At 39.2% G+C, this 20,652-nt stretch overlaps 1 protein-coding gene and 1 long non-coding RNA gene across 3 annotated transcripts in view; one reads left to right on the forward strand and one right to left on the reverse strand.

The window, feature by feature from the left end:
- CPA6 (carboxypeptidase A6) overlaps nucleotides 1-2,332 on the forward strand; it is an 83,377-nt gene extending 81,045 nt beyond the window's left edge. The window contains exon 11 of the mRNA XM_063392876.1: nucleotides 461-2,332. Within this exon, the coding sequence (XP_063248946.1) occupies nucleotides 461-648 (188 nt within the window). The 3' untranslated portion in view covers nucleotides 649-2,332. The remainder of the gene's footprint in view (nucleotides 1-460) is intronic.
- Nucleotides 2,333-3,289: 957 nt separating this feature from the next.
- LOC134548315 (uncharacterized) lies at nucleotides 3,290-20,483 on the reverse strand. 2 transcript variants are annotated; one of them, XR_010079746.1, is made up of 4 exons: nucleotides 19,977-20,483; nucleotides 18,698-18,804; nucleotides 17,207-17,415; nucleotides 3,290-9,761 (listed from the first exon to the last, which is right to left on the reverse strand). It is a non-coding gene; the product is annotated as an uncharacterized LOC134548315 (long non-coding RNA). The 2 variants fall into 2 exon arrangements; XR_010079745.1 differs by lacking the exon at nucleotides 3,290-9,761 and adding an exon at nucleotides 12,579-14,749.
- Nucleotides 20,484-20,652: the final 169 nt, after the last annotated feature.

A 20,652-nucleotide genomic window follows, 5' to 3' on the forward strand; every position in this document is an offset into this window, starting at 1 on the left:
AAGCGTTTCAAAAAGAAGATGGCAGATTATTTTATCAACTTTCCCCCTTCTCACTGCAAATGAGTTGCCTAAAACCCCCATTTATACCTAGGAGCATGCAGAGCTCTCCAGTCCAGCTGGGAGATCTTTGTGGAAGGAAAGCTTCAGACTGTGCCCATATGGAGACAAGAACAGTTTGAGGCTTTATTCTAGATATTCTCTTCTATTAAAGTTTTGCTTTACACAAAACAGTTACAATATTTTCTCCTATGAAAATGAAGGGTCTAATCCATATTGTGCTGAGCACATTTCACCAGGTGCTCGGTACTCTGAAGGGTGTTCAGGATCAGGGCAAGCAACAGCTGGAGTTGCAAGTATACTCACTGAGTCCCAGAGACAAAATGCCACAAGAACCCTCTGGTGATTTCAGCATGACCTGCATTTAACATTTTTAATGCATTCTGTGAATTGCCTCTTTCAGATGTGAGTTCTGGCAGCTCTATGGACTGGGCCTACAAAAATGGCATCCCGTATGCATTTGCATTTGAGCTGCGTGACACTGGCCATTTTGGATTTTTGCTTCCTGAAATGCTGATCAAACCAACCTGCACAGAGACCATGCTTGCAGTTAAAAACATAACTCTTCACCTGCTGAAGAAATGTCATTGAGATGGATTTCTAGGGGCTGGAAGTAAACATTTTACTCCTAGTGCTGATGCCTTTCAGTGGGTTCAGTTGCCATTCTGAGTTTGGCCACTTCAGAATTCTAGAAGCTAATGGGAAATGTGATATTGTTTCTTCCAAATTAACTTAGTGGAAAATGGAAAAAAAATCATTCAACATCTGCTTTTCTAAAGTCCATAAAGTTGATATACTAACTTAGTTACCGGTTTGGTGCAAAATAGTTTCTTCTCTTTGCTATAAAACTTCAATTCTGCAATTTCAGTGAGGCCGGTCCGAAAATAAAATGCCACTTCCAGGCAGTTCTGGGCCATGCGCCTTTCCCTAATATGAAGACTTCCCATGGGGTCTCTGGAACCAAGGGATAAAGTTTACATGCATGTAAATATACCCTGTGACCCAACACAGGCCTGTATCTACAGCAATAAATGCCTTATAGTGGTAGCTGGCTGCACTGCAAGTAGCAGTGTGGCTTCCTTCTGCATGTATACATACATACATACATATATGCACTTTTGTGATTTTTTTTTTCTTATTATGCAATAATTTGAACCAAGGTTTCTTTTAACTGTTCACAGAAATCTACTTTCAAATGTATATAATTGGAATGGACTCAAAATCAACACAGTGTCTTTGAAAATGTAACTTTCCTAGTGATGTGTAAGAATTATAAAGAAATACTATTGAAATAGATCATTTTCTGCTTTACGGAGGGACAAAGCAACTTGCCATGACTTGGAACTTGAAGCTGGCAGTCAACTGGTGCATCTGGGCTCTGCTGTAGATAGTGACTCCCCATTTCCACCAGCCAAGGATTTAGCCTTAAACTGTAATTAACTTATGTTTTATTTATCACTATTCTTGCAGTGACTTCTGTGGCTCTTTGGCTATGTGCCTCTTCTTCCTGGAAGTTGTAGTTTTTTGCATGCTTTAAAGGAATTAATAAATTTTTTATGGATTCTTAAGTGAGCCAGAGGTGAAGGTAGAAGCCTTACAGCTGAAATAAAGTGAATGAGCACCATGTTTGAAAGAATAATGAAAGCAGAGAGAAGATAACAACATGTTGTGGGATTTAGTACTTTTAAAATATTTTTTAATCTTATTATATCTGCAGAAGCATATATTTCACTTTATGAATTTTAAATTTAATCTTATGCCACTACATATAAACAAAAACATATTTGTTAATAAAATTGTCAAAGACTTTTGAAGTATTCTTCATATTTTACCTAAGTGTTAAAACTTTAGTTCAAGTATGTAACAATTTTACCTATCTGTAATACATTCCTGATGCTAAGGATGGGGAATTTTAAAAAACCTACATCGTCTCTAAGTAGGCACTTGAACTTAGCAAATGGGCAATCTTTGTAAGTCTTATAAGGGAAGTACTGTATTTAATTAAGAATATAATTTTTTTCATTGTTTTCAGGACTGCAAAAGGCAATCAGTGAGCAAAGATGACAGAATTGCATTCTATTTGTCTAACCTTTTGTTAATAAATGTGTTTATTTTACACAAGTTTCGGAAGGCTTATTCAATTTGTTTAATTCAGTCTTGTTTGAATAACATAAGTTTCTAATCTGGTTTAATAAACACCATGGGGACAGAAGCCCTCAAAATAGTAATTTCCAATTGCTTATGACCATAATCATTAAATATTTTGAAGACAGCAATAACTGTCTTTTGCTATGCACAGATTCCTGACCAATGGCCTCCATAGTGGTATAAATGATTAGCACCAATCATTATGTGTGATTCTGAATTTAGGTTAAAAGATTGAACTTACTAGAAAGACATAAGAGATTGAAGAAGAGAATGAATGAGGGATGTCTAATTAGCATGAGGTGAATTTACCTCTGAATTGCTACAGTACAAGGATGAACCAGGAGCAACCAGATTCTTATGTGATGGTTTGATTCCTGCTCACAGTCCAATAGTTCATCATGTGAAATATTTCAGCTTTATCTTCATATCATTACAACTCCACTGGTAATGAAAAGTAATTAAACTCTTGGAACAAGAAATAGAAACAAACAAATATCTTCCTTTAGGTACCAAAAGGACCTAACATTTCAGACCTAGTTGACCAGCTTGGACAGGAATAACTGCAAGTATTCTTAGATTTATTTAAGAAGCTGTGACATTTGGAAGTACTTGATATCAAACCCTTTCCATGAATAAAGCTACACACTAGTATATGGATGAACTCTGCTTGAATACCATGTATGACATGCAACGGAGAACTCTGAGCTGAGTTTTGAAGACCTCTGCAGGGTAACTTAATGCCTCATAGCTGAATACAAGTGTAAACAGCCTCTGAGCTCTTTAATTTCAGATCATTAAAGCTGGTGGGAAGACAGTCACTAGGAAAGAACAAACCCTGCTTCTCAATTAAAATTTTATATGATAATTTCTCAGCAAAGGAGTGATTCTAAAAGGAGTAGTTTAGTCTAAGGAAAAGACTAATGGCAACCAGCTATTTGGATATGAAATAATATAGCTTTTGTGACTTATGTTACTTCTCAAGATCAGCTCTTTTTTATTTCTATAAATGCTTTCTTTTCTTCCCTTTGTACTTTTTAGCAATTTTTACTGACTACAGGACAACAGAATTGAAAGCTGGTTTTGAGAAAAGTGAATTTATTTTATGATCATAGGTACAATTTATCATTCAACACAATAAAAAGTACATGAACAGCAAAACAGTTTAGTAACCCAGCAGTCAGAATCACATATATAATGATTATGTAAAATCCAGAAGTTACACTTCCATTGATTATTGATAGTATAATTACATTTTTTAATATAGCTTTTAATTTTTATAAACAAACCTCCTATTAATTAATAGGAAGGAAACAGGTCCATGCCTCTTCAAGTCACCCTTCCCAAAAACAAGTATTACATGATATACATTATAATATGTATTACAAGTATTAAATCATCATTCATAGATTGATAAAAAATTGCTTTTAGAGGTCAAAAAAAGTACTGAGCTTTGTTGCAAACCTTGAATGAAGTCCACTGCTGATGGATGAAGCCCCTTGTGTATTTTCCAGAAGTTGCTTCAGAAAGGTCAGTGTATTTGGTCACTTGTAACATATAAAGCCCATGAAAAACTGCAATTCCTTTCTGAGAACTGCAATACCTTTTCTGAAATTTGAATTGGAAGAGTCCAAATGATCTTGGATGCCAACATGCATTTATATCCAGAGCCATTTATAACCAGATTTATATCTGCTTGCATATAGGAAACAGCATTGAGCAGATTTAGCTGCCTACATAAGAACTGCACATAACTGCCATTGATGGACAAGACTGTGTCTAATTCTTGGGTTGGGAAGAAAGCTTTGTATTTCCTATTAAAAATAAGTCAATATTCAACTGCTTCAGTTTATTTTTGTTGAACAATTCTTTCCCTTTTTATATTTACATTCATTACATACATACTTGGTAGCATAGGTAGGGTTGTAAGTACTTTTGTAAGTACTTTGACCTTTCCTTTGGTTGTGCAAAACTACTATATCATTTCCATAGTTCACTGTTTTATAGCAGTCACATTCAGTCTCACACATGCATTCGTGCTTTTGAATTCTGTGCCTAAAAGCCACACATGATTATCTTCAAGCAGTTCTTCAGTGATGGTAAAACACCAGAAGCATAGCTCATCTGTGTAGAGATACAACTATCATTTTGCTCTAGAAAACCGAGCAAGAGAACAGAAATTTAAATAAATTACAGAAAGACTTTTAAAATATAAATCCTGTGGCATTAGGTATATTTCTTACAAAACATTTTTAAATGCTCGTGACAGAAAATAATTTGTAAATTTGTTGGAAATTTAAAAGTCTTCTGTCCACAGAAAATGTAGATTATTTGCCACGTGTTTAACGTATGCCTTACTCTCATAATTATTCAGGATAAAATATTCAGATCCAAACAGCTGTAATTGCCTTCTCCTTCGTTGTGTAGGAGGGAAACTGTGTGTGGAGAGAGCTGCCTTCTGAGTGCCTGCATTGATAGGTTTTCCAGCCCTGTCAGCACCACCAAGTCAGGAGTACTGATGCTGCTGGTGGGTATATATTGGAGGAAGTGCAAAACTGCAGAGTGGTTTTCTTGGCTGGATATGCCTGTCGCCCCAAGCATGATGTGCTGGTTGAGCAGCTTGTCAGAAATTCACAGCCTTATGCTGCTCCTGGTGTCAAAAGGGCCTGCCTTAACAACAAGGTCTTCTGTTAACATCTGCATGTTTAGGAACTAGCAGTGAGCTAACACGTGATTCTCCTTAGAAAACTACGTTTGGGTCAAGGACGTTGGGAACTGAGAAATCTTTAGTCCCTGAATGCTTGTCCTTGCCTGACAGGCAGGAGCAGTCAAGCAGAAAGTCTCAGGTCTCTCCACTTGTACAGTGGAGGTCTTTCAAGCCCTCTTGTGAGAGACCACGTCAAGCACAGCAGGGCTTGCCCTCAGATTCAGACATCAGGGAATGCACTCATAAATAATAGATTCAAATGTTAATTTAAAAAATCTGCCACTGTCCCCAGCAATGCAGAAAGCATACGTTGCCTGTGACAAGGAAAATCCATCCATTGCCATAAAAATGTGGGATAATATATTCCATCAGTCCTGCCTGCTCTGAAAGTCCAGACACTTTAGCACTGCTTGGCCTTTTTGAAAAAGACATCTGGCAGAATAGCCGTAACAATGAAATATTTTCAACTACCCCCAGGCCTATAGAAGCATATACTTTATATAAAATAATAGGTAACAGCTTCTGAAATAAATACTGTGGTATGACTGAGAGCAGGTGTTTTAGTCTTTTTTGCTGACTATGATGTGCCAGGCTATTCCTCTTCATACTAAGATGGATCAATGCTGGGAAGAGTTCTTTTTTTAACCAATTAAAGAAACTTTTTTCCCAATTCTCAGCAGAATAGCAATTTAGGCCTGAAAATACACACAGAACAGTTGGATAAAGTTGTATTTTAAGAAGAGGATTTTCAATTTTCTTGAATATAATGCAGCTGTTAAAATCACAGCCATAGTTTTCAGGTGGCTTATTGTTTTCAGCATGTCGTAACTGAAAAAACCCCATTTATAGCAGCCTTGAAAGCTGAGCAGAGATGACTGATCTACTCACTGCTTAACTTCCCTTGTTTCATTTTGCTTTGTTTCTAGATTGAGAAAATCTGTTGATTGGGCTGAATTGATGGAGTGCAGTCAAAAAGCTGAGTGTAAAGGACATTTCTGTGCCTAATGAGCTAGAAATAGCTACTTAAAAAAAAATAGCTTTGTCTATTTTAAGTTCTTTATACAGACTAATTGCTTTACACTGTTTGAATTAAATTATCACATTCACAGAGATGGTTTGGAAAGATCTACTGTTATTTTGCTGTGAGCCAGCCAGTTTTCTAAGGGTTAAAATAGTGACATGCCTACTAGTGTTGTAGGAGAACCAGAGCTGCTCTTTGGTCTTGACAACACAGAATCTGTACTTGAGCCTTCTCCAACAGGACAAATTTGCTCTATCATGCCGCATCCACCTCCATTTTTCTCCCTCCATTTCAAAAAAGAAGTGAATATTCTCTCTTGGTGACAACTTCAGGCTATAAAAGAGCCTAACTTTTAGTACTAAATTTAAAATATGAACCTGTTAACATGCGTGAACTTCCCCACATACCTACGCAGAGCCATTCACACACAAACACTGTGTCTGGCTGCATGATGTGTACTGTGTGATGGTTTATGTAATGGGTAGCTGCAATTCTTGGCAACCACAGGGCTGCTGATGGCAGGCAGCATGTGTTCAGCATCTCTCCTCTGCCTGCTGGAAGCACACACAAGTTCAGCTTGTCTGGCCAGTTCCCTAAAAGGCCTTTGACACTATTTCACTGCTGCAACACAGGAAGTTCACATTTCTGCTGCAGTGTGTCTCTGTGGGTTACCTGCCACTGCTGTTGACACACCATCTACAAACTCCCCTCCTGGGCCAAACACTTTGTGTGCTGCACCCCACAGAACTCAGAGGTCGGGTTTTGCTATTAGGAACATCAGGGCAGAGCCTGTGTGAGGGTGTCATGCCCCTTACTCCAAATGAATATTGCATCCCAGAAAGCTTTTGTTACCTTGTGTGTAATGAAGAAGGTCCTACACCATTGCCCAGAGTGAACAAAGGGGTGTTGAGACCGTGCCTGGAAAGTCTGGAAGCATTAAGAACACCGGAGAGCCTACAGGCCCATACTAACTGCCCACCAGGATTTTCGGGCCTGCTTCAGCCCATGAACAATTCTTCTATATATATTAACCATTTGCAGGAATACATTTTTAAAATAGTAACTTAAGACCAAAAAAACCCCTTATCTTACACACCTCAAAGATTTTCTTTTGAAGTTTTTGTATTTATTTTGAGGTTTCTTTTGTGAGAAATGAAGTATTTTCCAAGAAACTAAAGTGAAGTTGCTGTCACACTGAAAGCTGTTTAGAGAGCCAGTGGATGCAGTCCACTACCTGTCAAATACACACTTCCCAACACTGCAGATAATAAGTGCAACCTTCAGCAGAGGCCTCAGCAGAGACCTCACTGCAAACATGTCTAAAGACCAGGATATTCCTCAGACAGCAGTTTTGATGCAGACTGGCTAATGAATGTTGGGAAGCTCTCCTACAGCACTCTCCTCTGGAGCTGAGAGCAGGAACATCACATTTTCAGAGCTGTCAGGACTGCACTTTTCAAAAAAACATTAGTCTGTGTCAGAGTTTTAACAAAGCAAGGTCCCCATTCATTTCACGCTCCTCTGCACAGCACCAGGGAAGGGCTCCTTTGCTGGTGTGCCTGGCTGCAGATCCACTGGCACCCAGCCCATCAAAAACAGGCTCGTTTGAAATTGATGGAATCGCTGTCTTGTTTTTCTTTTGCCTTTATGTAAATCATAAACAACCCATCGGTGCTAAAGCCTGAATATGCACAAGAATAACTCTTTCCCATGTAGGTGTCTGTTGAAGGTCACAAAAAAAGGTGATTTCTTGAAAATTCCTTTTTGGATTCAGCAATTTTCATTCTGTTGAAAACTAACAGTTAGTCTGTACAATAATCCCAGAAGTCAAATGATTAATGGAAAGTTTGATCCAAAACTATACCAAGTACAGTATGTATCATCTTCATGGCCTAATTCTGAATGCACAGAGCAAAGGTGGGACATTTGGAATGTGTTTTCTATTTTCACTTGGTATCACTAAAAATAAGGGCAAAGGACAGAAGTCTATAATACGGAATAGAGGAAAAGTCCAATTTAAGTAGCAGGACTATGGCCTAGAAGCAGCTGAAATTAACGAGTATAAAAAGGCATTTTCATTTTAACCAGGGATAAAATCACAGAAGCACCAATACTTTGGAAGTATGAAAGAAAGTACTGTTGAATAATGCTGATGTTTGAAAAACCCAGACCTGCTGGGTCAGATGACACATTGGGAGAGTGAACAGCTATCAATGACTAAACAAACAGGTGGAAGAGCAAAACTTAGAAAAATTTCGGCAAACAAGCAAAGATTAATCATTTTAGATTGAATGACACTCTGTGAGGAGTATAAAAATAACTTCATCCTGGATAAGTAAACAGATTATTTTTTTATTATTTTCCAGGATTATTTCTAAAAGTAATAAGCAGAGAAGATGAGACAGACACTATAATAAATAGAATCACTTCTCTTTTCATCTGATGGTGTCAAAGCCCATAATCAAGCTTCTTTTATCTAAAAAATTACCTGCCTTTGGAGTACACCCATGGGGACAGTGTTGATTAATATTCAGTGACCTTGTGACATAATTAATTTTTTTGGTGTATGTGGATATTAGAAAGACACAAAAGGTATCTATCTAGTATTGCTTACTACCTTACTTGGCAATACCAGTTTCCCTCTCCATGCAAGTTTGCACTTTACCTCTCCAGCTGTACATGTGGATAAAGCCTAACACAGCCAAACCAGCTTGGTAGCTGCTATGTGAAGAAGCAGAGCAGTGGATTCCATACAGGAGTAGCAGAAGTTGTCTGCATTATATTCAGGGAATATTTCCACAAGGGAACGTGCCTAAGTGTAAAAAGAACCACGTAGCTCCCATAAGGCACTGGAAATTAAAAGAAGGTTAAGATAAGCTTTCTCTATGGAAAGCCTCACTTCCCATAAAATTCATCAAAATATTGATCCCACTGCATAGTAGAAGTGTATTTCTTCTTCCACTTCTTTTTAAACACCCATAATGCCACATAACAACAGTTCCTCCCAATGCTCCTGCATTTCAATGCACTTTCATAAGTGCATAGCTTTTCAAAAACAGATTGATACCATAGCTGAATAGGATAAAGTTGCAGCACAACCAGTATACAGTATGAAATTAAAGACATAATAAATTCCAAGCAGAAAGCAGCATTGCAACCCAGGAGAGGAGACTTACACAGGAATGTTTCTAAGGAAGCCTTTCTTAGGCTTCCCTATATCTTCACAACATGTATCTATCTAAATCACACTTCATGCTCAGATTCACTGGAGTAAAGGAATCAATGCTGAAAGGAATGCAAAAATTATTGGATATGTATCATCTTACTTGCCATTCCGTGCAGGAAATTATTTTAACACAGCCAGAGTCAGTCTATTTGCCTAATATATACCTATTTTTAAAAACTATAAATATATAATCCTTAAATTCTGCAAATTTGTTATACAAAAGAATATAATATATCAAGGCTCACACACTTAAATCATGAACTCTCTCTGTACTTCACATTAGGTGTTCCCTGACAATTACATACACCACCATAAAAAAGATCGAAACCCTTTACAGCACAGTCATTATATTTCAGCATATTGACAAAAACTGGCAATAATCCTACAGCCAAAAGCTTTACTTCAGATTTTTGAGATATCCTAGTAAATCTACCTATTCTTAAGTGCCAGATAAAAAAAGAACAGGCACCCTTGTACCTCCTAGTGGGCCACAGTAATGCAGGGTACTAAAGAACATAGAGGTGTTAGAGTTATAGGCTTACCAGTACTGCCATTCACCTTCTGTTCTTCTGTATCCATTCTCTGAGGTGGCAACTTTCACCTGTCTAGGAGAAAAATTTCACTGTCTTTCTGCTCTGAAGGTGAGGTTTAACTCACCTGACTTCTGTGTCAAAGCTATTTATCTAAACTAAATCGACTTGGTTCCCTCTGTAGTGGGTAGAGAAAAATAGAGGATGTAGTGGATGACAGCTCACATCTACCAGATTTGGTGCCATTGGTCCTGCATGAGTAACTCATTAGATGTCAGTCCTTTTGCATAGCAAGGGTCAGCCTAGGAGTCTTAAAAATAAATGTTATTTATTTTAGCTATAAATATTTGTCTAACAGAAAATCATGTCCATGTAATCAGCAAACTGTCTATATGTATTTCTGTCACTTAACTTTAACTCAGGCAGGCGTAATTTATCCAGTGAAGCCTCACATCCTTCAGGTGCTGTGGACCATGAATGCCTCTCCTTTTCTGTCTCTTTTAATACCACCTGATATTTTTGTTACTCTACATTCACATTTCATTTCTTGTCCTTTTATTTTGCTGGAGAGAGAGCCAAAAATGTAAGAGCCCCATAAATAACAATTAGCCATCTAACACTAGTCTAATGAGTTAGCTGCTTGGTGAATTCTTCTTCCTTTTATCCTGGACAGATATTTAGAAGTCAAACAAACGCTGTTATACAGAGAACAGAAAATACCAAAGACACATAGTATACCAGTATCCGAACAATCAAGCAATGCAGAGTATTTAGATTCTATCACAGGGAAGTTCCAAATCTGTCACTGAAAATAGTAAATTCCAGGGCTGTTAAGACTTTGTGGATTTTACTCCAGCAGCTGCCTGCTGAATCCATAGTAAACACCCCTGTAAACAGTCAGTCTCCTCTGTTAATTATCTCTTCTTCTTGTTCCTGATATTCAAAGGATACTGAGTTTAAAGTGAAAATGTTATCTTATTTGTATAAGAATGTATAAGAACTCCATGTTTGATGCAAATGATCAGTAATGGACACTAGTAAACAAATATTCAAAGTAAGCTATAACCTCTTCCCACTGCAACCAATCCCACTGCAAAACCAATCTTTTCCTTGTAAAAGTCAATACCTTCATTAGAAAGAAAACTCACTGTGAGTTTTTTATGAGCAAGTAAAATAAAATGTAGTCACAGGTTAATGGTAAACATTTATCACAATTGTATGTGTAAAATAAATACTTTCTAATAAATGACACAGTAAAAGCAACCTCAGAATTTATGCACAGAACTAGTGACTACAGATTTTTGTATTCTGTGATTTTTTTTAAATTAATGTTTTTGCAATTATTGCAATAAAATTTATGTTTGCAAATGCACCAGACTGTTTTAATACTATATTTTCAGAGGGACTACATTTACCAAATGTGCACAAATAAGCAAAACTTGGCTATAAAACATTGCTGTTATAGAACTACCTCTTGGATTTTTAAACCAGAGCACAGTCAGCTTCCACAGAGGGCTCACACCTATTTCAAAGGACACAACCTCATTCTTATACAGTACATCATGAATTTAAAGCAAATTTGCATTTTAATCTTCTACCTTTGATACAGCACCACAGTAAAAAGTGAAAATGGGAATTTAAACCTCCACAAACTTGGGGAAAATTCTGATGGGGTCTAATATTATGTGACATGAATACCTCAAATTGCCATTATAAAGTAATGCACAATTGTGTACCCTCCTCTACCTATTTATCCATGAACTATTATGCCTTAGGATTAAGGCAGCTATCTTGAAGGTGCCATACATACTGTTGCACCAAAAAAGACAGAAATTCTAAGTGTCCATGCTGAATGTTCTGGTTTCTAAATGTCCAAACCTGGACTGACCATGTGAGAGAGCTCACTGCCAGCATGCTTCATTTTGAAAAACTGCACCATACTGCAGCCTTCTTAGATCTGTGTTCATGCCATTTGTGCACATTATGATCCTTGTTATTATATCCTTCTGCACAATAATACATTATTTCTCTTCTAGAACAGTGAAAGCAATATGCTTCTCAAAAGAGAAGCAATGTGCTGACGAGTTTAAACCAGGAAAAGTTCAGGAAGGAGAAACTAATGAATAGAAGTGGTTTGTCAGGGGAGTATTTTAAGGATGACACCTGCAGCAATCCAGAGGAGTGACCCCCATCCTGTGTAGATCAAGTAGACCAATCCAAACTCCATTTAATCTGCTATTAAATAAATGTAGCTAAACTTTTATTGCTAAATGTATCTAGTCCCAGAGCTAGCCAAGGAAGTAAGTTTGGTTTGGGTATATATAAAACACCATAAGGATTATCATTAGCATTGATTTCTATTGTTATGTATATGGCAAGGGCCCTGTAGAGCTATCTGCTGCATGTCTCACAAACTATGATAAATGAGATTTGTAACAGCCCAACAATGTTTGTTTGACTTTCTTAGCTACAAAAATTGTAAATTGAACTTCAACAGTACCAGTGACACAGCAAAATTCTCTGATAGCCACTGTCCATATTTCTGCATGGAAATACATAAAATTATAAAACTATAGAACTAAAGAACAGTACACAATATAAACCTCCAGATACCAAAACTTAACCCTCCAGGTCTGCCTGGATCAAAACCTAGACAGCAGCAGCTTTCAATGTCATGAAAAACCATCCATCATTCATGCTGTGAACCAGTCACCTCAGTTTTTCATGATCCAGATTGCACATCAGCTGTGACATTTGTCTTGAAACTAGAAACATAACGAAGTCTCATCAAAATTGTTGCAGGTATTTCAAAATGTCTTGTAAAAATCTTTGAGTGAGTACACACCTAGCAAACAGTTAGCTAACTGGCATATTAGAATGAATTGCTGCAGTGCTTCTTTAATGTCTTTCTTTTAGGCAAAAGCATCCATAACTTGAATTCACTTTTATTTTTCAAGTTATTCATATTAAAAATCTTTCATTCATGTCATGAAGATCACAATTTATAAAGTATATGCTCAAACATCAGTTATTGCATTTTTGACAGGAAATGACCCACTGCAGTTGCTGGAGGAAACAATTGGGCAGATTTAAAGCTCATTTCATGGCATTTAAAATTGGCTAATGCTTCAGTCTCATTGTTTTGCACCTTAATTCACATGACTTTTATGACCTCTCTATCAAAGTGTTTCAACACAGATATTAGAATACTTGGAAACCACCCTTGTTATTCATTTGACTTACCCTGCTCAGAGATTTATGGGATATTTTTCTCCAGCTGAATTCCATTCAACTTTTCTCAGCTGATTTTCATTTTCAACTGTTCTTTTTAACTTCCATTTTCAACTTTTCTTTATTAGCAGCTCATTGAAAGAGATCTGTATAAACCTTTGAAAATGCGCAAGTTCTAAAGTGATGCAGTGAAAATTCACCTGAGATCAAGGGGAAAAGAGGCATCCAGCATATAATAAACAGACTCAGACTAATGCTTCATGCACCCAATGTCTAGGCTATTTAATTACTAATCTGTAAGACAATTTAGCATGCTTAACACTAATCATGTCACATCAGTCACAAAGACCTTCAGGAGACTGAAGCTAGGATAGAAAGGTGGAACAGGTATCATTTTCAGTAAATTTGTTACTTTTCTCATTTGTCAGATTATTCCCATTTTTGAACTGACACTGAAGATTAAGAGTGTGGGACAAGATATATACTATATTAGTCCTTCCCATTAGAGGTGTTTGGGGAGGTAACTAATTAACCAGGCTCATCCACAGAGTAATCCAGGAAATCCACAATGGTAGTGACAGCACTCCCAGGAAAAAGGACAATCATGTTGTGCCTTCCTCCTCTCTTCAATGGTTTCTGCTTAGAATCCAATAATAGTTCCTTAGCAATTTTATCTTCTGGAGTTGGCTGGCAGAAGCAATAAATCAGCGGATCTTATTGATAGATTTGCCATACATTCCCAAAATGTCTTCTTTTGCAGTGCAAAGGCTCCCAGGAAATTGCCAGAGCTTTATATTCTTGGCATTTAGAGACAGAAATATTTGCCATCATGAAGGAATCACTATACTGGCTTGAATTTACCTTTGCATTTGCATAGTCTCACATACAACAATAACTGTACAGTAAGTTCCTGGTTCAGGGTGAATGTGTGCAGTTCTTTACTATGATCCTCAAAAAGCACCCTATTCTTCAACAGAGTGTCCCAGAAAACCACCTTTTCAGACAGTTAGGGCTTGTACATCCATAATCAGGCCCTTAAGTTTGAAAAACTACTGAAGAAACTTTTTTTAAACCCTGTATGACCATTTTTTTTAAAATGTGTTTCCTTCTGTTTGTAAGACAGATACTTATATTCCTTCATCCACAGTATCAGGGAACAGTATGCTGAGATGCCATGGAAGCTGGGAACAGAATTATTCATCTGTTAGCAGGAGCAACATGCAGAAGAAAGAACAAGTTGAAAACTCCTATAGGTAGGCTAGAAGAAAATGTATTCCCACAGAAAAAGAACTAGAAAAAGGAATCATATTCCATCAGATGCACTGGTATAACCTCCAGCATGTAAATTCAAGCTACAGCCAGGAGGAGCCTTTGATATCCTCTCAAAGATTTTAGCCACAATTCAAAATTTTGTTCCATCAACCACAACAGGTGGGATTTTTTCTTCACTGCTCTCTGAAATTTTTCCTACATATCACACACTGACAAATGGCATGCTTTGCTAGGAGTATGTTTCCTCACTTAACTATAGTATCAGGAATGTATTTCAATACAGCAAGAGTCTGTACTTTTTAGCTTTAAGGTATGAATTTGTCACTTTGAAAGAGCCTCCTCGCAGTGATGGAAGTTTATTTCCTTCCCGGTCACTCCAGGGTGTTCCATGCTTTTGTACAGATGTTTGGAACAAAGCTACCTACTGGTGCATATTCCCTCTGCTAACAAACATTTGCTTTTTTTCTCATTGGTGCATCAGTGGATATACTGCAACCTGTTAGAATACGCACTCTGTGAACTGTGAGTTCTTCAGTTCCAGGATTTATGTAAAAAAAAGCCTGAAACAACAAAAAAAGATCTCTTAAAATATTAAAGTACCTCTTTGGTGAGTGTATCTCTTGCAGTTTGGTTGACAGACTGTGATCTTTTGCATAATGTATGCACTGAACATTGTGGATTATGCTTCAATTCTTTTTACAAGAGTGGCAGCCCAATGAGTCCATAACGGGATTGAGAGGAATGCTTAGTTTGTACCTCAGTATTAAAATCAAGTACCACGGGCAGACCTGTTAAATCTTATGCATTCAGGAAGAATCTTAGAAACTTCTCCACCAAGGTGCCTGCAGTTGAGAACATAATCACAGCTTCTCTGCTGTTCCAGGTTCCCATCTGTCAGATCCATCTGGACTCTGATCCATCATGCACTGATTATCTGCAGCTGGTACATGAAAACAGGAGGGGAACAGATGCAAAGTACTATGCTGCAGCTAAAGAAGGTGACAAGTGAGCCACCTTGATTAAAGATTCACATGCAGTGGCAGGAACACACTAGTCCTATCTACGGACCCATCCAACCTATATATGGGGTTATATGTAGAGACGGGGCTGAGTGCTGTCTTGCACCATGGAAACAATCAAGAAAACTTATATTAAAAGTAGTAGTTTAAACCATACTTTAAGCTGGCATAAATCAATACTGTTGCAAAGAAAACAAAAGGCAAAAAACCCCATGCCTGACCTCGTGCCTGACCTCTTCTTCCCTGTTTTTGTGTTCCTGTTCTTGTGTTATCCATTCCCCTGAGCTAACACAAACATCTGTGAGGTTGCCTGCAGAATTAGGATATGAAATATATCTGGATTCAAAATAGTCTGTTCCTTGTCAGGTTAATTTCAATCTAATTAAATTCTGAATAGAATTCAGCACACAATTCATCACACAGCAATGCAAATGCTTACACTGACAAAGAAAGTAAGAGACATCTAGGTAGAAGCGGGAAGGATTGCATCTTCTAGAAATAGTTCTGTCTTATTCTAGTTTAAAGTGATCACAGTCGCATTATCAGGGTGATGATTCAAAACTCATCAAGATGATTTAAGAAGACAGTGCCACCATGAGCAACAGTTCTCCTCATCACCCACATTCCCCACTCCTCTTCTTGAGGAAGATTTACTGAATATACAGGTAAGAGTGATCAATTCACTGATCCCACTGAAAACTAACTTTCTTATAAAACTGATTTTTGGCTGAATCACAGATGAACTACTGATGGCACAGTTACACAGCTGGACCAACACAAGAAAGTGGATGGAAGCTCTCACAGGTGAAAGAGTTCCCTCTGGGAGGCAGAACAGATGAAAATAATCAGCTTTTTCTAAGCATGAAACTGCACTTTTTTTATTCCCTTTTACGGCTCATCTGACTTTTAAGCAAAGGCTTTTAGTCCTAGCTTATCAGCATTTTCAAGCACTACATACAATTGTGGTACATAAAGCCAGCAGAAGCAGGTGCTAATTGTTCCCTCTCACATGGAAAGTTCTCTGCTGTTTTTCACAAAACAAGTATTTAACACTCACTCAAAACAGTTTAAATAAATGAAACAATATAAATAGCTTCTGGAATATTCCAATTAAGTGGTACATAAAAATGTACTGGACAGTAATTTTTACAGTGTTTCTCAAATAGACTTTTATCTCTTGTGCTGCTCTATGTTTAAATGTTAAGGCTCCAAGAAAGATGACGGTTTTATGCTTTAGGGCACACATACTAGATGTTTCTTTTAGGTTGGACAAAATCATTTCTCAGGTTTGACTGGACAACTATAATATTTGATATATCATGTTGCCAGCAGGCTTTGCAGTTTGAGCAGAAAAAACAATTAACAGTCCTTTTCCACATCTTCAGGACTTCAGCAACCAAACAGGAATCTCTAGAGCTATGAGGATTACAGTTCTTTGGTCAGACATTTACCAGTGGAAAAAAAATTACTAGTAAAGCAAAGATCTGCATGCTGAAACCAAAACAATTCAGGCATTAGAATCACTGTATACAACCAGCATTTTGGGTTTCTCTGCAAGGCACTGCTTCGTATGGCACAATCTGTTCCTCAGGGTTCTGTAGTGGGCACAGCCCTGTTTAATAACTTTATCAACAATCTGGACAAGGGCATTGAGTGTACCCTCAGTCACTTTGCAGATGACACCTAGCTGGGTAGGAGTCTTACCTGGAAGGCAAGAAAGCTCTGCAGCTCTGGACAGGCTGAATCAATGGGCCAAGGTGAACCTTTTGAGGTTTAACAAGGCAACAAGGCCAATTGCCAGGTCCTGCCCTTGGGTCACAACGATCCCACACAGTGCTACAGGTTTGGGGCTGCATGGCTGGAAAGATGCCCACTGGAAAAGGACCTGGGGGTGCTGGTCAACAACAGCTGAACTTGAGCCAGCATCTGCCTGGTCAAGAAGGTCAATGGCACAGTGTGGCCAACAGGACCAGGTAGTGATTGTCCTCCTATACTCACCAGTGGTGACGCCACACCTTGAACCCCGTGCTCAGAGCTCGGCCCCTCGATGGAGAGAAAGGCATTTGGGTCCTGGAGCATGTCCAGAGAAGGTCAAGAGAGCTGATGAAGGGTCTGGAGCACACGTCTTGTGAGGAGTAGTTGAGAGAGCTGAAATTGTTCAGCCTGGAGGAAAGGAGGCTCAGCAAGGCCCTTATCACTCTCTACAACTACCTGAAAGAAGATTGTAGCCAGGTGAGTGTCAGCCTTTTCTCCCAAGTAACAAGTGATAGGACAAGAGGAAATGACCCCAAGCTGCACCAAGGGAGGTTGAGATTGGACATTAATAGAAATTTCTTCACCTAAAAGGTAAAGCTCTGGAACAGGCTGCCCAGGGAAGTCATTAAGTCACCATTCTGAAGGTATTTAAAAGGCATGTAGATGTGGCACTTAAGGACATGGTTTGGTGGTGGACTTGGCAGTGCTGGCTTTACAGCTAGGTTCAATGACCTTAAAGGTCTTTCTCAACCTAAATGATTCTAGTTAGGAATCCATGTAAAACAAATATTCTAAATCTTCACCTTGTCATGAGTTTTCTCATTCTCCTTTCAGTAGACATAAACCATTAGCTTTTCAAGTAATCAGCAAAGAGTTAAACACGTTCCTCATGGTCTGTAGTTTCTGTAACAAAATCTTCTCTCAAAATGCTTCCCCAAAGTCCCTAAATCTTTTTATAATTGACCAAACATTATTTTAATAGCTGACCACCTAGTAAATAAAGCTGTCATAACAACTGACTTTATTTAAAGCACTGGGACCCAGCACACAAGCTGATCACTGCTCTTATCTTGTCCCTAAATGAGGGACTTTTTCTCTCCAATGCTTATATAATAGTTCCCCTGGGATTTCCATCCTTCTTGACTCAGCTTTGGGAATGAAACAATGTTAACCTACTGGACAGGTGATTTACAATAAGATCTCCCTGTGCAACTTCAGAAGCAGGCTCTACACTGTTGCAGAGTTTAGGTAGTGTTTGTCTTGTGACTAGAATGTAGATGTAGATTACCAGCTGAGCCAAGTCATAAACTGAGTCAACAGAGCAGCAGTTGTTTGAAATTGAGAACAGAATTTGAAGATTCAAACCACATTAAAAAATACCCAAACCAAAACAAGCATTCATATTACAACAGGAATGAAAGACATGGAACTAAGTCTCTTTTTGACAGGTCTTTTTCTCCAGACACTTCAGCAGTAATTCTTTATGCTCAACTAATACACATTTTATATGTAAAATTACCTTGTGTACAGGATATGAAAATAGACGTTCATATGAACAAAACAGATAACTGCAGTGCTCAGTGCTCTTTACGTATAGATACCCTTTTTCTTCATATTGCAAGTCTATTTCTGCTAAATGGACTGTGAAAATCAATAGCAAACTCCATTTGCTAAATAACATTTGTGAGCTCTGACTTGGCTAAGGGAATCCAGACTCAAATGATTTGTGCAAACCTACCAGCAAGAACTCCATGGAAATTCTTAATTTTTGCCATTTGGTCACTAGCAGGCAGCTTGGAAAGACTAAAGTAATTTTGACATCTGCATTTATGAACTTGCACCTATGAAAAAAAAAAAAAAATTTAGCCAACAGGCAAATGGTTTTCCATAACTAAATTACTAGAAATAATTCAGGTATGCTTAGCAATTTTGTCTGCTGAAGACACAGTCTTTTGAATAAATTAACATAATCTGAACACTATCTTTTTTTTCAGGAATCAATGTGCTCGGTGATATGATTTCTAACCCTCTCACAAAACTGTCATAATTCTACAATCAGATCTGCCCTCTTTGTATTTTCTGTACCGTTTATCAGTTGGGTGGCAAAATAGCCAATAACCAGAAAAAGTCACTGGTACAAATAAAATAGTTTCAGCAGAACAAGTGTTTTGCTTGAACAGTCAGGCCTTGCATTCATCTCTAGTTTCAGCAGAATTCCCTGGACCAGCATGTTCCCTAAAAAGCCAAACAGAGATACCCATAAGGCAACAAGTCACTCTGGCACAAATAATTTCTCATTTGGGAAACTGGGTGTCATAAGCAGCACGGGCAGCATTAGCTGCCTCTTCATTGGAGGGCGGAGATCACTGTCCCTTTACTAATGCAGCTACAATGGCTCTGTTCCAGATAAGGAAAGAGGTGCTCAAATAAACTCCTTACAAGGCCTGAGCACAGCGGCATGACAGCCTGGGCAAACTCTCTCCAGTGCTCCAGGGGGAAGGTGTCAGGACTAACTTCCCAAGGTTGTGTTCCTGACTGATACAGCAGGACCACAGGAATAAAGAAAAGACTGGGAATGGTTTGCTGAATGCTCCATGAGGAAGGTGTCAGGATTAACTTCCGAAGGTTGTATCTGACTGATACATCAGAACCACAGGAACAGAGAACACACTGAAAAGGCTTGCTGGGGCTAACCTCTTGGCGGTGTGCTTGCTCTGTGCGCAGAGGTCAGAGATGTCCCCTGGTTTCCACAACCATCCCTGCTTTCTGGACATTGATGCTATAGCCTTGTCCCACTCTGCTTGAAAGATACATCAAGAACTTCTGCGCTTTCATTTTCAGATTAATTTCTAAGTTTTTGTTGTTGGTGGATTTTTTAAATTTGTTTTTGTATCAGGTAAAAATTTCCTAAACCAGACCTGTTTTTAGTTAGTGCCAAGTTCGACTTTAAAATACTGATGGTGTACTAGTACTCCTGAGTGCAAACGCTGGCCATATGTTTTTTGCTGCTTACCAGTTAGACAGGGTCGACCTGAGCTTCTTATTCTTTCTTTCAGTGCTCTACACTCCCATTGCACGTGCAATGGGAAGAAACGCGGCACGACAGCGCTTTAGTTAGGGGATGCAGGCGATACGGGAAGAGCACCATAGGAGCTCGCAGGTGCAGCGCTGCTGCGGGCCCGGACGGGGTGCGGGCAGGGCTACAGGACCGAGCGGGGAGGGGCTGAGGGAGCGCCCTGGAGAGCCCGGACACTTCCCACGCCCCAACGCGCATCTCCCGTCCTTTCTCCCTCCCTCGGTGCCGGGGGCTGCTCTCTACTCGCCGCCCCGTGAGCCGGAACCCCGGGTGTTTCTCGTCAGGGAAGGCGGCGGCCGTGGAAGGAGGGCAGCTCCTCTCCCAGGGAGGTCCCTTGCCCCAGCTCCGGCGAAGCCCGCCCTTTAGGGGCAGGTGGCGCATCCCGGGGCAGCCTTCCTCCTCCGTCTCCTCCTCCTCCTCCACCTCCTAGCGCTGGTGGCCCGGAAGGGAAGCCCTGCCCCTCCTCCTCATCCAGCTCCCAGGTGGCAGCGGCCATCTCCGCGCAGTCCCTCTTCGCTCCCTCCCGCGGCTCCGCTCCACCTGTAGCGCGGCCGCGGGGCGGGCAGAATACGAGTGCCCCCCGCCCTCCCGCTTCCCTCCGCCCGCCCGCCCT

Source organism: Prinia subflava, chromosome 1, assembly GCF_021018805.1.
Source record: "Prinia subflava isolate CZ2003 ecotype Zambia chromosome 1, Cam_Psub_1.2, whole genome shotgun sequence".
Lineage (NCBI taxonomy): Eukaryota > Metazoa > Chordata > Aves > Passeriformes > Cisticolidae > Prinia > Prinia subflava.